Genomic DNA, 16791 nt, shown 5'->3' with positions numbered 1-16791 from the left:
CCGGCAGCGCGCCCGGGGGGAACGGCCAGCGGGCCCGGGGGGACATGGGGGGACAGGGGACACACAGGGGGACAGGGGACACACAGGGGACAGTGAGGACACGGGGGACACACAGGGGACACACAGGGGACACGGGGACACACAGGGGACAGTCAGGGGACACAGGGGACACGGGGACACGGGGACACAGGGGACACAGGGGACACGGGGACACACAGGGGACAGTCAGGGGACACAGGGGACACGGGGACACGGGGACACAGGGGACACAGGGGACACGGGGACACACAGGGGACAGTCAGGGGACACAGGGGACACGGGGACACAGGGGACACAGGGGACACAGGGGACACAGGGGACACGGGGGACACAGGGGACAGTCAGGGGACAGTCAGGGGACACAGGGGACACGGGGACACAGGGGACACAGGGGACACAGGGGACACGGGGACACACAGGGGACAGTCAGGGGACACAGGGGACACGGGGACACAGGGGACACAGGGGACACAGGGGACACGGGGGACAGTCAGGGGACACAGGGGACACGGGGACACAGGGGACACAGGGGCACAGGGGACACAGGGGACACAGGGGACAGTCAGGGGACACAGGGGACACACAGGGGACACAGGGGACACCGGGCAATGGGGGTCAGGGGTCACAGGAACGCGCCCGACAGCGCCGGCAGCGCGCCCGGGGGGAACGGCCAGCGGGCCCGGGGGGACATGGGAACACAGGGGACACAGGGGACACACAGGGGACACACAGGGGACACACAGGGGACAGTGAGGACACGGGGGACACACAGCAATGGGACAGACAGGGGACACCAGGCAATGGGGGTCAGGGGTAACACAGGGACACTCAGGGGACACCGAGGGGACAGCAAAGGGACACTGGGCAATGTAAGTCAGGGTGACACGGGGACACTGAGGGGACACAGAGACAACGAGGGGACACTGGGAAATGGGGGTCAGGGGTCACAGGGACAGCCAGGGGACACTGAGGGGACACCAAGGGGACTCAGGGACACTGGGAAATGGGGGTCAGGGGTCACAGGGACACCCAGGGGACACTGAGGGGACACAGCAATACTGGGAAATGGAGGTCAGGGGTGACACGGGGACACTGAGGGGACACGGGGACACTGGGCAATGGGGGTCAGGGGTCACAGGGACACTGAGGGGACACAGGGACACCCAGGGGACACCCAGGGGACACAGAGGGGACACAGCAATACTGGGAAATGGAGGTCAGGGGTGACACGGGGACACTGAGGGGACACGGGGACAGCCAGGGGACACAAGGACACCGGGCAAGGAGGGTCAGGGGATCACAGGGACACCGAGGGGACATGGGGACACCGGGCAAGGGGGGTCAGGGGGGACATGGGGACAGCCAGGGGACACGGGGACAACTGAGGATACATGGGGACACTGAGGGGACACCCAGGGGACACAGGGGGACACAGGGACACTGGGAAATGGGGGTCAGGGGGACACTGGGGGACACTGGGGACACCAAGGGGACACTGGGAACACTGGGGGGATACTGGGGGGACACTGGGAACACCAAGGGGACACTGGGGGGTGACAGGAGAATTCAGGGGTCACAGGAGGGTCAGGGGTGACCCAGGAGTGTTTTTTGGGGGGGGTCCCCAATGTCCAGTGACCTGGGGGGAAAAAAAAGGGACACGGGGGGGGGTCAGGGGGAGGTCCCAAAATTTGGGGAGACAACACCAAGGTCAGGGGTCACCAGGGGGATTTGAGGGACCCTGATGGGATTTGGGGGGGTCCCAGGGGTGCAGTGAGTCTGGGGGGGTCCTAAGTGATTTGGGGGGTCCCAGGGGGGGATCTCAAATGATTTGCGGGGTCCTGGGGGAGGGTCCCAGGTGATTTTTTGGGGGTCCCGAGGGGGGGAGTCCCAGGTGATTGGGGGGTCCCAGAGGGGGGGTCCAGGGTGATTTGGGGGGGTCCTGGGGGGTCCCAGGTGATTTGGGGGGTCCCAGGGGGGTCCCTGTGTCCCGTCCCGCTCCGTACCTGCCGCAGCTCAGGGGCAGCTTTGGGGATGGGGGGGGTGAGGGGGGGAGGGGGCGAAGTCCCCTGGAGGGGGCGGGGGGTCACGTGTGTCCCAGTGAGGGGGGGAGGGGGGGCTGTTAATTAATGATGGACCCCCCTCGACCCCCCTCCCCCTCCCCCACCCCGTGCAAAGGGCGGCGAGAAGGGGCGGGGCCTTCTGAGAGTTGCTCCGCCCCTTTTTACCACCATCAAATATGGCGCCGCCCATTTGCCCTCATTAAATATGGCGCCGCCCATTGGCCGTTGTCCAAGATGGCGCCGCCCAAGATGGCGCCGCCCATTTTCCACTATCCAAGATGGCGCCGCCCCTTTTGCCCGCACTCAAAATGGCGCCCGCTATTAAATAATGCCCTTAACCAAGATGGCGGCGCGGCTTCAAGCCCCGCCCCTTCCGGCCCCGCTCCCGCGCGGGGCACGCCGGGAGAGGGGATTCCCCAACGCGTGAGGCGCGGGAGCCGCCGCCGGTACCGGGGAGGGCATTTGAGGGGGATTTTTGGGGGGATTTTGGGGTTTTTTAGGGGATTTTGGGGGTCCCGGGGGGTCGTGAGGGGCTCAGGGGTTCAGGGGGGTCCCCCCAGTCCCGGGGGTTCAATGGGGACAGCGGGGTTTGGCTGGAGGGGGAGGGGGCGCGGCTGTCAGGCCCCTCCGTGAGGGGAAAAAAGGGAAATTTGGGGCTCCCCAAAATGTCTTGGTGTCCTGAGAGGGGAAATCCCCAAAAATCCCCCTCAAAAAACCCCAAATTTTACCCCAAAATCCCGCAATTTTTATTTGGGGGCGTGGCTTAAATGAAAAAAGGGCGTGGCTTGTGAAGCCACGCCCTCTTTAGCAGAACTTAGTGGGACCCCCTTTAAAAAATAAGATTTAAAGACCCCAAAGAACGGGGATTTCACCCCAAAAATGGGTAAAAAACACCTCTGACCCCCCTCCCCTCCCCCCCCCAAAGGGCTCCGGGCCGCCCCTCCCCCCGCCCGCCCCTCCCCCACCATGGCCGAGGACCTGGAGCCGCTGCTGGAAGGGGAAGGATTCCTGGACCTCTGGAAAATGTGACATTTTGGGGGGAATTTGGGGGGTTTGGGGTGTTTTTAGGGGGTTTGGGGGGTTTTGGGGCGTTTGGAGGTTTTTGGAGGGGATTTGGGAATTTTTGGGGTTTTTTTTGGGGGGGGCTTGGGGATTTTTGGGGGTTTTGGGGGGGCTTTTGGGGTTTTTGGAGGGTTTTTTTTAAGGGTGATTTTGGGGGTTTTGGTGTTTTGGGGTTTTGGGTATTTGGGGGTTTTGAGGGGGATTTGGTTTTTTTCTTTGAGGAGATTTTTGATGGTTTTTTGGTTCTTTTTTGGGGGGGCTTGGGGTTTTGGAGGGTTTTTTGGGGGGATTTTTAGGGGGAGTTTGGGGATTTTAAGGGGATTTTGGGGGGTTTGGGGGTTTTTTTAGGGGGAGTTGGGGAGTTTTAGGTTTTTTGGGGGGGCGATTTTGGGTTTTTTTAGGGGGTTTTGGGATTTTTGGGAGGATTTTGGGGTTTTTTGGGGTGTTTTGGGTGTGGGGGTCTCTCCTGTGTGACCTTTGCCCTCTGACCTTTCCCCCCTCAGGCTCCCGGATCCCATCAACCCCCTCCCGGAGGATCCTCTCGAGTGGGTGAGTGGGAGTTTTACCCCAAAAAAATTGGATTTTTCACCCCAAAAATAAGATTTTTTTCCCCCCAAAAAAGGGACTTTTTTCCCCAAAAGTTGGGAAATTTTTTACGCCAAAAATGGGATTTTTTCACCCCAAAAATGGGATTTTTTCACCCCAAAAATGGGATTTTTTTTCCCAAAAAATGAGATTTTTCACCCCCAAAAATGGGATTTTTTTCCTCCAAAAAATAGTGATTTTTTTCCTCCAAAATTGGATTTTTCCCCTTAAAAAATGGTCCCAAAACCCCCAAACTTATCCCACACACCCCAAAATTTTTATTTTTCCCCCCAAAACTAATCCCAAATCCCCAAATTTTTATTTTTTCCCCGAAAAAATCACAAATATTGATATTTTTCCCTCCAAAAAATAATCCCAAAACCCCCCAAATTTTATTTTTCTCCCAAAACCCCTCAATTTTTATTTTCCCTGCGAAAAAAAAAAAATTTACGAAATTTAATATTTTTTTCCTAAATTTCTCTCCTTTTTCCCCAATAGGAGCTGAGTCCCCTCGGGGAGGGGGCGGGGCTTGGAAAAGGGGCGGAGCCTGGAAAGGGGGCGGGGCCTGAGGAGGGGGCGGGGTTTGTCCTGGCCCCGCCCCCTGAGGAGGCCCCGCCCCTCCCGCTGTCCTCGCCCGTGGTGCCGAGCACGGAGGACTATGGGGGGGAGCACGACTTCAGACTGGAGTTCAGGGAGACCGGGACGGCAAAGTCTGTCACCTGCACCGTGAGTGAGGGGGAAATATGGGGAATATGGCGATTGTGAGGAAAAAATCCTGCAATTCTGGGGAAAAAAGGGGAATTCTGAGGGAAAAGTGGGGGGAAATGGGGGGGAATGGGGAAAAATGGGAATTCTGTGGGAAAAATGGGGGGAAATGGGAATTGTGAGAGGAAAGTGAGGGAAAATGGGAATTCTGTGGGGGGAAATGGGAAATGGGGATTCTGAGGGAAAAGTGGAGGGAAAATGGGGGAAAAATGGGAATTGTGAGGGAAAAATGGGGGTAAAAATGGGAATTCTGAGGGGAAAATGGGGATAAAAATGGGAATTCTGAGGGGAAAAATGGGGGGAAATGGGAAATGGGGATTCTGAGGGGAAAATGTGGGGAAAATGGAGAAAAATGGGAATTCTGAGGGAAAAAAGGGAAGAAATCTGGGAATTCTGAGGGGAAAAAATGGGGAAAAAAGGGAATTCTGAGAGAAAAGTGGGGGGAAATGAGGGGAAAAATAGGAATTCTGAGGGAAAAAATGTGAATTGTGAGGGGAAAGTGGGGAAAAATGGGAATTCTGAGGGGAAAGTGGGAATTGTGAGGGAAAAGTGGGGGGAAAAAATGGGAAAAAATGAAAATTCTGAGGGAAAAGTGGGGGGAAAATGAGAATTCCTAGGGAAAAGGGGGGGAGGAAATGGGAATTCTGAGAGAAAAGTGGGGAAAAATCTGGGAATTCTGAGGGAAAAGTGGGGGGGAAATGGGAATTCTGAGGGAAAAATGGGAAAAAATGAAAATTCTGAGGGAAAAGTGGGTGGAAAATGGGAATTCTGAGGGAAAAGGGGGGGAGGAAATGGGAATTCTGAGGGGAAAGTGGGAATTTTGGGGGAAAAGTGTGGGGAAAAATAGGAAAAAAAGGGAATTCTGAGGGAAAATGGGTGAAAAAAATTCTGGTGGAAAATTTCTGGGTTTTTGGGGTCTCCCAGTTTCCTCCCAGTGACTCCCCATCACCGAACAAGCTGTACTGGGGATTTTTTTGCATTTTTTTTATTCCTGGGTTTGTTTCAATGGGGATTTTTCATATCTGGGTCTATTTCCATGGGGATTTTTTACCTTGGGGGCTGTTCCAATGGGGATTTTTCACACCTGGCTCTATTTTAATGGGGATATTTTTAATTTTGGTGTCTCCCAGTCCCTCCCATCACTGAACGAGCCCTACCAGTTCTATTCCAATGGGGATTTTTCATCCCTGGCTCTATTTTAATGGCGTTTCTTTATTTCTGGGTCTATTTTAATGGGGATTTTTCACACCTGGGTCTATTTTAACGGGGATTTTTTTAATTTTTGTGTCTCCCAGTCCTCCCCCTTGCTGAGCAAGCTGTACTGGGGATATTCCAATGTGGTTTTGGTATTGTCAGGTCTATTCCAATGGGGGTTTTTCATACCTGGCTCTATTTCCATGGGGATTTTTCATATCTGGGTCTATTTCAATGGGGATTTTTTATTTTGGGGTTTATTCCAATGGGGATTTTTGGGGTTGGGGTCTATTTTAATGAGAATTTCTCATATCTGGGTCTATTCCAATGGGAATTTTTCATCCCTGGTCCTATTTCCATTGGGATTTTTCATATCTGGGTCTATTCCAATGGGGATTTTTTACTTTGGGGTCTATTTCAATGGGGATTTTTCACACCTGGGTCTATTTTAACGGGGATTTTTTTAATTTTGGTGTCTCCCAGTCCTCCCCAGTGCTGAACAAGCTGTACTGGGGTGGTTTCACTGTGGGTTTTTTTATTCCTCGATGTATCTCAATGGGGATTTTTCATCCCTGGCTCTATTTCAATGGGGATTTTTCATACCTGGGTCTATTTTAATGGGGATTTTTTTTATTTTGTGGGGATTTTGAGCCCTCCTAGTAACCCCCAGTTCTCTTTCAGTCCTCCCCCTCGCTGAACAAGCTGTACTGGGGCTATTCCAATGGGGATTTTTCATCCCTGGCTCTATTTCAATGGGGATTTTTCATACCTGGGTCTATTTTTATGGGGATTTTGGTGTTTTTTTTGGGTTTTTGAGCCCTCCCAGTAACCCCCACTTTCCCCCCAGTGCTCCCCAGTGCTGAGCAAGCTGTACTGGGGCTATTCCAATGGGGATTTTTCATATCTGGCTCTATTTTAATGGGGATTTTTTGTACCTGGGTCTATTTTAATGTTTTTTTTTTAAAATTTTGGTGTCTGGCAGTACTCCCCGGTGCTGAACAAGCTGTACTGGGGCTGTTCCAATGGGGATTTTTCATCACTGGCTCTATTTTAATGGCGTTTCTTTATTTTTGGGTCTATTTTAACGGGGATTTTTCACACCTATGTCTATTTTAATGTTTTTTTTTTTTAATGTTGGTGCCTGGCAGTACTCCCCGGTGCTGAACAAGCTGTACTGCCGCGTGGCCAAGCCGTGCCCGGTGCAGGTGCGGGTGGGGGTCCCCCCTCCCCCCGGGGCCCTGCTCAGGGCCGTCGCCGTCTACAAGAAATCGGAGCACGTGGCCGAGGTGGTGAGGAGGTGTCCCCACCACGAGCGCTGCGCGCCCCACGGTGAGAGGGGACGGCAAAAAATGGGGGTTTGGGGTTAAAAATGGGGTTTGGGGGCTAAAAAATGGAGTGGGGGGGTCAAAAAATGGGGTTTGGGGGCCAAAAATGGGGTGAGGGAGGTAAAGAATGGGGTGGAGGGGATGAAAATGGGGTGGGGGAGGTCAAAAATGGGGTGAGGGAGGTAAAAAATGGGGTGGGAGGGGGTCAAAAATGGGGTGGGAGGGGTCAAAAATGGGGTGGGGGACCCCGAAAATGGGGTTTGGGGGGTCAAAAATGGGATGGGGACCCTGAAAAATGGGGATGGGGTAGTGGGAAACCCTAAAAATGGGAGAGGACCTCAAAAAAATGGGGTGGGGATCCTAAAAAATGGGATGAGGGGGGTGAGAGACCCTAAAAATGGGAGAGGACCCCAAAAAAAGAGGAGAGGACCTCAAAAAATGGGGGTGAGAAGTAGGAGCACGTGGTCGAGGTGGTGAGGAGGATTTTTGGACTGATTTTGGGGTTGATTTTGGATTTTGGGGGCTAATTTTGGGTTGACTTTTTGACTTTTGGGGTTAATTTTGGGTTGACTTTTTGACTTTTGGGGTTAATTTTGGGGTTGATTTTTGGAGTTTTGGGATTAATTTTTGGGCTGATTTTGAGGTCGATTTTGGGGGATTTTTGGACTTTGGTGGTTAATTTTCAGTCTGACTTTGGAGTTGATTTTTGGGGATTTCTGGGGCTGATTATTTGACTTTTGAGGTCAATTTTGGGGTTAATTTTGGGGCTGGTTTCGGGGTCTCCCCCAGACACGGCCCCTGCCCAGCACCTGATCCGGGTGGAGGGGAACCCCCAGGCCCGGTACCAGGACGACGAGACCACCAAGAGACACAGCGTGGCCGTGCCCTACGAGCCCCCCGAGGTGAGCCCCAAAAACTTCTCTGAACCCCCAAAAAACCCCCCTGAAATCCTAAAAAATCACCCTGGGTTTACCCAAACTCATAGAGAACAGAGAACCCCCAAAAATCCCCCCCGAGGTGACCCAAAACCCACCCTGGGACCCCCAAAACCCTCCCTGGGATCCCAAAAAACCACCCTGGAACCCCAAAAAATCCCCTGAAACCCCCCTGAATCTCCCCAAACTCAGAAACCCCAAAAACTAAAAAAAATCCCAAAAATTCCCCCCAAGGTGACCCCAAAAAAACCACCCTGCGATCCCAAAACCCACCCTGGGACCCCAAAAACCCACCCTGGGACCCCAAAACCCACCCTGGGACCCCCAAAACCCACCCTGGGACCCCAAAACCCACCCTGGGACCCCCAAAACCCACCCTGGGACCCCAAAACCCACCCTGGGACCCCAAAAACCCACCCTGGGACCCCAAAAAATCCCCCTGAACCCCCAAAAAAATCCTCCTGAGACCTCAAAACCCACCTGAGACCACAAAATCTTCCTGAACTTCCTTGGAAACCCCAAAATTGCCCCAAATTGAGAATTTGGGAGAGTTTTGGGGTCGTTTTTTAGGGTGGTTTTTAGGGTTTTTGAGGTGTTTTTTGAGTAGTTTTTGGGTATTTTTGGGGTGGTTTTTGGGTAGTTTTAGGGTGTTTTTTGGGTGGTTTTTAAGTGATTTTTGGGGTGGTTTTTGGGGTAATTTTGGGGTGTTTTTAGGGTGATTTTTGGGGTGATTCTGTGGTGGTTTTGAGGTGATTTTTGGGATGATTTTTGGGGTTGGTTTTGGGTTGTTTTTAGGGTGATTTTTGTGGTGGTTTTGAGGTATTTTCAAGGTGGTTTTGGGGTGATTTTCCTGGTGGTTTTGAGGTGATTTTTGGGATGATTTTGGAGTAGTTTTTAGGGTGGTTCTGGGATGATTTTTAGGGTGGTTTTGAGTTGTTTTTAGGGTGATTTTTGGGATGATTTTTGGGTGTTTTTAGGGTCATTTTTGGAGTATTTTCAGGGCGATTTTGTGGCTGTTTTTAGGGCGGTTTTGGGGTATTTTCAGGGTGATTTTAGGGTTGTTTTAGGTTGTTTTTGGGGTATTTTTGGGATGATTTTGGGTTGTTTTAGGCTCATTTTTGGGCTGTTTTGGGGCTGTTTTTAGGGCAATTTTGGGGTATTTTTAGGGTGGTTTTTATGGCTGTTTTTAGGACAATTTTATGTTTGTTTTTAGGCCATTTTTGGTTTATTTTTGGCTTGTTTTTTGCCTTTTTTTCTCCTCTAACAATCCCTTTTCCCTCTATCCCAGGTGGGCTCGGAGTGCACCACGATCCTCTACAACTTCATGTGCAACAGCTCCTGCATGGGGGGCATGAACCGCCGGCCCATCCTCACCATCCTCACCCTCGAGGGCCCGGGGTGAGCCCCAAAAACAACCCAGAAACACCCCAAAATCTGGGCCTTTTCACCCCAAAAATCTGGGAGGTTTAATCCTAAAAAATTTGGGTTTTTTTACCCGAAAATTTGGGGTTTTCTGCACAAAAATCAGATTTTTCGGACTTAAAATCTGATTTTTCTGCACAAAAAATTGGGTTTTTTCTGCTCTTAAAAATGTGGGATCGTCCCAAAATTTGATCTTTTCACCCCAAAAAATCCTGGGAGCTTTAACCCCAAAGAATATGGATTTTTGCACAAAAATCTGGATTTTTTGCACAAAAAAAAAGAGGTTTTTTGCTCCTAAAAATGTGAGATCACCTCAAAATTTGGGTCTTTTCACACCAAAAACATGGGAGGTTTAATCCTAAAAAATCTGGGGGTTTTCACCCGAAAATTTGGGGTTTTCTACACAAAAATCTAATTTTTCGGACTTAAAATCTGATTTTTCTGCACAAAAATTTGGTTTTTTTCTGCTCCTAAAAATGTGGGATTGTCCCAGAATTTGGGTCTTTACATCACCAAAAAAACTGGGAGCTTTAACCCAAAAAATCTGGGGATTTTTGCCCAAAAATCTGGGATTTGTGCAGAAAAATCTGGAGGTTTTTTGCACAAAATTCTGCTTTTTATGCTCATAAAAATTTAAATTTGGGATTTTGTGTTTCCCTGGGTGGATTTGGGTGGGGATTTTTGGGCTCCCGGGATATTTTAGGGTCCCTAAATTATTTTTGGGGGTCTCTAAATGAATTTTGGGGTCCCCAAACCCCGTTTTCAGGGGTCAGACCCTGGGCAGACGCTGTTTCGAGGTTCGGGTCTGCGCCTGCCCCGGCCGCGATCGGCGCCTGGAGGAGGAAAACCAGGCCCGGAGGGGCGGGGCCAGGGGCGGGGCCAAGAGAGGTGAGGGCGGGCTGGGATTTGCTGGGGCATAGTGGGCGGGGCTAACGATGCGGGCTGGGATTGGCTGGTTCCTGGTGGGCGGGGCTAAGGGTGTGGGCTGGGACTGGTGGGCGGGGCTCAAGGTGTGGGCTAGGATTGGGCGGGGCTGGTGGGCGGGGCTAAGGGTGCAGGCTGTGATTGGCTGTTGCCTGGTGGGCGGGGCTAAGGGTGCGGGCTGGGATTGGGTGGGGCCTGTGGGCGGGGCTAAGGGTGTGAGCTGGGATTGGCTGGTGCCTGTGGGCGGGGCTAAGGGTGCGGGCTGTGATTGGCTGGGACTGGTGGGCGGGGCTAAGGGTGTGGGCTGGGATTGGCTGGTGCCCGTGGGCGGGGCTAAGGGTGTGGGCTGGGATTGGATAGAACCAGGTGGGCGGGGCTAAGGGTGCGGGCTGGGATTGGGTGGGGCCTGTGGGCGGGGCTAAGGGTGTGGGCTGGGATTGGCTGGTGCCTGGTGGGCGGGGCTAAGGGTGTGAGCTGGGATTGGGTGGGCCTGGTGGGCGGGGCTAAGGGTGTGGGTTGGGATTGGATAGAACCAAGTGGGCGTGGCCTGGGGCAGGATGGGCGAGGATAAAGGTGGTGAGCGTGGCTTGGACATAAAGGGGCGTGGCTTGTTAAAAGGGGCGTGACCACAATGTGAGGGCTGAGCCTGGGGTGGGTGTGGCCAATGAATTGGGGGCGGGGCTTAAAGTAGGGTGGGGTTGGGTGGGCGTGGTCACATTGAGTAAATGCGGGGCCTGTGATTGGATGGGACAGGTGGGCGGGGCTAAGAGTAGAAAGCATGGGCTGGGATTGGGTGGGACCAGGTGGGCGTGGCCTGGGGCAGGATGGGTGGGGACAAATGTGGGCGTGGCTTGGGCTTAAAGGGGCGTGGCCTCAGCCTGGGTGGAAACAGGGCATAGAGTGGGTGTGGCCTAAAATGGAGGGGGAGTGGCCTAAAGTGGAGGGGGCGTGGCCAAACTGGCTGGATTGTGGGTGGGGGCCAGTGCTCCAAATATGGAGATGGGCGTGGCTTGAAGGGTCTGGGGGCGTGGCTTAAGCAGGGTGGGATCAAACCAACTGAGGATGGGAATTAAAATGGGTGTGGCCAAGTGGGTGTGGTCAAAAAGGGGTGTGGCTAAATATGCTGATGAGGAATCAGCTGATGAATAATGGGCGTGGCCTGTCCCTCCCCCAGCCCTGCCCCCCCCGGACGAGGCCCCCGAGAGCTCCAAGAAAAGGGTCCTGGAGCCCGACCCCGAAATCTTCATCCTGCAGGTGGGGCCGGGGGGATTTGGGGTCCCGGGGGGGGGAATTTGGGGTCTCAAGGGGGAAATTTGGGTCCCTGACGGGTCTCCATCCATTTTTGGGGGGTCTCCATCCAATTTTGGGGGTCCCTTTTGGGGTCTCCAGCCATTTTTGAGGGTCCCTGAGGGGTCTCTATCCATTTTTGGGGGGTCCTTGAGGGTCTCCATTCATTCTGGGGGTCCCTGAAGGGTCTCCAGCCTTTTTTGGGGTCCCTTTTGGGATCTTCATTCATTTTTGGGGGTCCCTGCCCCGTTTTTGGGTGTCCCTGCCCCGTTTTTGGGGATCCCTGCCCCGTTTTTGGGGGTCCCTGCCCCGTTTTTGGGTGTCCCTGCCCCGTTTTTGGGGATCCCTGACCCATTTTTGGGGGTCCTTGACCCGTTTTTGGGTGTCCCTGCCCTGTTTTTGGCGGTCCCTGACCCATTTTTGGGTGTCCTTAACCCATTTTTGGGGCTCCCTGGCCCATTTTTGGGGTCCCTGACCCGTTTTGGGTGTCCCTGCCCCATTTTTGGGTGTCCCTGCCCCGTTTTTGGGGTTTCCTGACCCGTTTTGGGTGTCCCTGCCCCGTTTTTGGGGTTTCCTGACCCGTTTTGGGGCTCCCTGACCCGTTTTGGGGGTCCTTGACCCATTTTTGAGGCTCCCTGACCCATTTTTGGGGGTCCCGGGGCAGGTTCGGGGCCGGAAACGTTTCGAGATGTTGCGGATGATCAACGAGGCCCTGGAGGCCACCGAGGACGGGGGGACGGTGCCCCGAACGTGAGACCCCCGGGGAGGGGGGGATTGGGTCGTTTTTTGGGGGGTTTGGGGGAAATTTGGGGGATTTGGGGAAGGTTTGGGGGCAATTGGGGAGATTTGGAGGAAATTTGGGGGATTTGGGGTCGATTTTGGGGGGCTGGGAGTAGTTGGGGTCACTTTGGGGGGCTTGGGAGGGGTTTGGGGGAAATTTGGGAGATTTGGGGTCACTTTGGGAGGGTTTGGGGCAATTTTGGGGGGATTTGGGGGCAATTTTGGGGGTTGGGAGGGGTTGGGGAGAAATTTGGGGGTGTTGGCGGGATTTGGGGTCACTTTGGGGGGATTTGGGGGCAATTAGAGGGGTTTGGGGGCAATTTGGGGGCTTTTGGGAGGGTTTGGGGGCAATTTGGGGCATTTGGGGGGGATTTGGGGTCACTTTGGGGGGTCCTGGGGTCACTTTGGGGGGTTTGGGGCCACTTTGGGGGAGTTGGTGTCACATTTGGGGGGTTGGGAGGGCCTTGGGGTCCCATTTTGGGTTTTTTTGGGGGGTAATTTGTAACTCCAGAATTTTGGGGGGTACAATTTAGATTTTTTGGGTTAATTCGTGACTCCAGATATTTTGGGGGGGGTCTCTAACTCCCCCCTCCCCCCCCAGGACCAGGGGGCGTCGCCCGCGGGGGGAGGGGCCGGTGCCCCGTGGGAAAAAACTGCTGCTCAAGGGGGAGTCGGGGGACTCGGACTGACCCCGCCCCCTTCACTGAGGCCACGCCCCCTCCCCTAAACCACGCCCCTTTTCTTCCCCCACCCCACCCCACCCATTCCTCCTTCCCATTGGTCAGCCCTGTGTAGCCCCGCCCACTTCATTAACCACCAACCAATCACTGCTTTAGCCACGCCCCCTTCTAATCACGGTATTTTAGCCACGCCCATTTGATTTAGACCCCGCCCCTTCTGGTTTTAGCCACGCCCCTTATTAACCCCACCCTCGCCCTGCATGACGTCATACCTGACCACGCCCCCTCAGTCCTGGCCACGCCCCCCCACCCCCCCGCGGTTTTTTAAAGCATTTTTTATACAATAAAGGGAATTTTTATACCGGTCCCAGTTTGGGGATTCCCAGTTTGGGGAGTTCCCAGTTTGGGGTCCCAGTTTGGGGGAAATCCCAGTTTGGGGATTCCCAGTTTGGGGAGTTCCCAGTTTGGGGAATTCCCAGTTTGGGGAGTCCCAGTTTGGGGAATTCCCAGTTTGGGGAGTCCCAGTTTGGGGAATTCCCAGTTTGGGGAGTTCCCAGTTTGGGGTCGCAGTTTGGGGGATTCCCAGTTTGGGGAAATTCCCAGTTTGGGGTCCCAGTTTTGGGATTCCCAGTTTGGGGATGTCCCAGTTTGGGGGAAATCCCAGTTTGGGGTTACTGGGAGGGAAAGGGAGTTCCCAGTTTGGGAATTCCCAGTTTGGGGATTCCCAGTTTGGGGTCCCAGTTTGGGGTCCCAGTTTGGGGTCCCAGTTTGGGGTCAGTCCCAGTTTGGGGTAACTGGGAAGGAAAGGGGGTCCCAGTTTGGGGTCACTGGGAGGGAAGGCAGGTCCCAGTTTGGGGTCCCAGTTTGGGTTACTGGGAGCCCAGTTTGAGGTCCCAGTTTGGGGTAACTGGGAAGGAAAGGGGGTCCCAGTTTGGGGTAACTGGGACGGGGCAATTCTGGACTGTCCCACTTTGAGCTCACTGGGGAGGGAGTTAAAATCTGAGCTGTCCCAGTTTGGGTTACTGGGAGCCCAGTTTGGGTCACTGGGAGCCCAGTTTGGGGTCACTGGGAGCCCAGTTTGGGTCACTGGGAGCCCAGTTTGGGGTTACTGGGAGCCCAGTTTGGGTCACTGGGAGCCCAGTTTGGGTCACTGGAAGGGAAGGCAGGTCCCAGTTTGGGGTCCCAGTTTGGGGTCCCAGTTTGGGGTCAGTCCCAGTTTGGGGTAACTGGGAAGGAAAGGGGGTCCCAGTTTGGGGTCCCAGTTTGGGGTCCCAGTTTGGGTCACTGGGAAGGAAAGGGGGTCCCCGTTTGGGTCACTGGGAGCCCAGTTTGGGTCACTGGGAGGGAAGGCAGGTCCCAGTTTGGGTCACTGGGAGCCCAGTTCGGGTTACTGGGAGCCCAGTTTGGGTCACTGGGAGGGAAGGCAGGTCCCAGTTTGGGTCACTGGGAGCCCAGTTTGGGTCACTGGGAGCCCAGTTTGGGTCACTGGGAGGGAAGGCAGGTCCCAGTTTGGGTCACTGGGAGCTCAGTTGGGGTCACTGGGAGCCCAGTTTGGGGTTACTGGGAGGGAAGGCAGGTCCCAGTTTGGGTTACTGGGAGGGAAGTGGGTCCCAGTTTGGGGTCCCAGTTTGCGTCACTGGGAGCCCAGTTTGGGTCACTGGGAGGGAAGGCAGGTCCCAGTTTGGGGTCACTGGGAGCCCAGTTGGGGTCACTGGGAGCCCAGTTTGGGTCACTGGGAGCCCAGTTTGGGGTTACTGGGAGGGAAGGCAGGTCCCAGTTGGGGTCACTGGGAGCCCAGTTTGGGTCACTGGGAGCCCAGTTTGGGTCACTGGGAGCCCAGTTTGGGGTCACTGGGAGCCCACTGGGACCACAGGGCGGCTCTAACTGGTCCCAGTTCCAATTCCCGACTGGGCGGGGAGGGGTTAAAGGTGGGCGTGGCCTCAAACCCCCCTTTTTTCCCCCCCAAATTCCCATTTCCTGCCAAATCCCGGCCTGGAAAATTCCTCCGTCCCCTTCACTTGACCTTGGACCCATTTTGGGGGCTCCGGGGGGGTCCCAGATTTTGGGGAGGGGTCTGGGATAATCTCGGGAAAATCCAAAAATTCGGGGATGCCCCAAAACCCCCCAAATTCCCCCCAAAAAATCCCAAAAAAAAAGGGGGGGATGGGCTGGAAAAAAGGGGGGGGAGGAACCATCTGGAGGGGATTAAAGGGGGGGAGGGGATCAGGAGGGATTTGCCCCTCCCCCACCCCCCCCAGGGCAATGTGGGTCAGGAGGGGGAGGGGAGGGGAGGGGGGTAATTAATGCGCTAATTAAGGGAGGGGTGATTTGGCGGGGTGATTAATTAAGGGGTGATTAATTAAGGGGGGATTAATTAAAGGGGGGGCGGGTTATTCCATAGGACTAAATGGGGGGGGGGAGAATTCCAGAGGGGAAATTTGGGTTGTAATTAATGGTTAATTAATGGTTAATTAATCAAGAGGTGTTAATTTTTGAGGGGGTTAATTAATTAGGAGGTGTTAATTTTTGAGGGGGTTAATTAATTAGGAGGTGTTAATTTTTGGGGGGGTTAATTAATTAGGAGGTGTTAGTTTGGGGGGTTAATTAATTAGGAGATGTTAATTTTTAAGGGGGTTAATTAATTGGGATGTATTCGTTTGGGGAGGGTTAATTAGAAAGGGGTTAATTTGGGGTCTCTGTGGGGGGGGAGCAGATTGTGTTAATTAAAGAGTTGTTAATTGGAGGGTTAATTAAGTGAGGGGGTTTCATTGGGAGGGGTATTTATTAGCAATTAATTAAAAATAAATTTATTCTTTTAATTAGAAGGGTTTCTCTTTTGGGGGGGTTAATTTGGGATCATTAATTAGCAATTAGAGGCGTTAATATTATTAATTGGAGGTGTAATCACAGATTGTTAATTAGCAATTAGAGGCTGTTAATTAGAAGTATTTCTATTAGGGGCTATTAATAAATGGGGGGTGATTTGGGGCCTCCATTAAGGGCTTTTTGTTGGGGGATTAATTAAAGGCTTAATTAAGAGCTATTAATTATGGTCAGACATTTAGATCAGTCTCTAAAGGACTATTAGAGACTATTAATTAGGGAGATTGTTAATTGAGAAATCTCGGGGCTATTAATAGTGTTAATTGAAGGTTTCTATGGGGAGCTATTAATTAGAGGACTATTAATTAGACGTCTCCATTAGCAGTTATTAATTAGGGACTGGTAACAAGTGAAAGGTTTATTAGGGACTATTAATTAGGGATTCGTTAATTGTGCTGAATCTTTAGGGGGTTGTTAATTGGGGGGGGTCTCCTGGAGGATATTAATGAGGGGGTGTTAATTAGGAGCTGTTAATTGGGGGCTGTTAATTAGGGAAAAGGGGATTTGGGGTGTTAATTTGGGAGGGGTGTTAATTAAGACCCATTAATTGGGCTGTTAATTAGGGGGTCCATTAGGAAAAAGTGGATTTGGGGTATTAATTAGGACCCATTAATTGGGGGGTGTTAATTAGGGATCCATTAGGAAAAAGAGGATTCGAGATGTTAATTTGGTCATTAATTTCAGGGGTTAATTAGAGGAGAGACAGGAAAATTTGGGTCAAACAGGGGCGATTTCGGCGTCTCCCCGATGACGTCACAGCCCAGGCCACGCCCCCTTTGTCAATGGGGGTCCCCCTGCCAAGGGGGGGGAGGGGCGGGCACCGGGCCCGGGCAGAGCCGCCCTAACGAGC

The 16791-nt window shown here is 53.2% G+C and overlaps 1 protein-coding gene across 1 annotated transcript; it reads left to right on the top strand.

The window, feature by feature from the left end:
* Positions 1 to 3049: 3049 nt before the first annotated feature.
* Positions 3050 to 13423, top strand: TP53 (tumor protein p53). Its single transcript, XM_083881496.1, has 10 exons — positions 3050 to 3124; positions 3665 to 3710; positions 4245 to 4472; positions 6854 to 7034; positions 7820 to 7932; positions 9254 to 9363; positions 10154 to 10275; positions 11486 to 11565; positions 12263 to 12348; positions 12980 to 13423. Exons 1-10 carry the CDS (start codon positions 3066 to 3068, stop codon positions 13065 to 13067), a joined length of 1113 nt encoding a protein of 370 aa, XP_083737622.1. The 5' UTR covers positions 3050 to 3065; the 3' UTR covers positions 13068 to 13423.
* Positions 13424 to 16791: the final 3368 nt, after the last annotated feature.

This window comes from Zosterops lateralis (assembly GCF_965231275.1).
Source record: "Zosterops lateralis genome assembly, chromosome: 34".
Lineage (NCBI taxonomy): Eukaryota > Metazoa > Chordata > Aves > Passeriformes > Zosteropidae > Zosterops > Zosterops lateralis.
Note: the sequence above shows the minus strand (reverse complement) of the source record. Positions and strands in the feature narration are given on the sequence as shown.

What these genes read in the sequence shown, in the direction of transcription:
- TP53 (XM_083881496.1), top strand. Translation starts at nt 3,066, where the DNA reads ATGGCCGAGGACCTGGAGCCGCTGCTGGAAGGGGAAGGATTCCTGGAC. An exon ending in TTCCTGGACCTCTGGAAAAT is followed by an intron (nt 3,125 to 3,664) that starts GTGACATTTTGG and finishes TTCCCCCCTCAG; the next exon opens with GCTCCCGGATCCCATCAACC. An exon ending in TGCCCTACGAGCCCCCCGAG is followed by an intron (nt 7,933 to 9,253) that starts GTGAGCCCCAAA and finishes CCTCTATCCCAG; the next exon opens with GTGGGCTCGGAGTGCACCAC.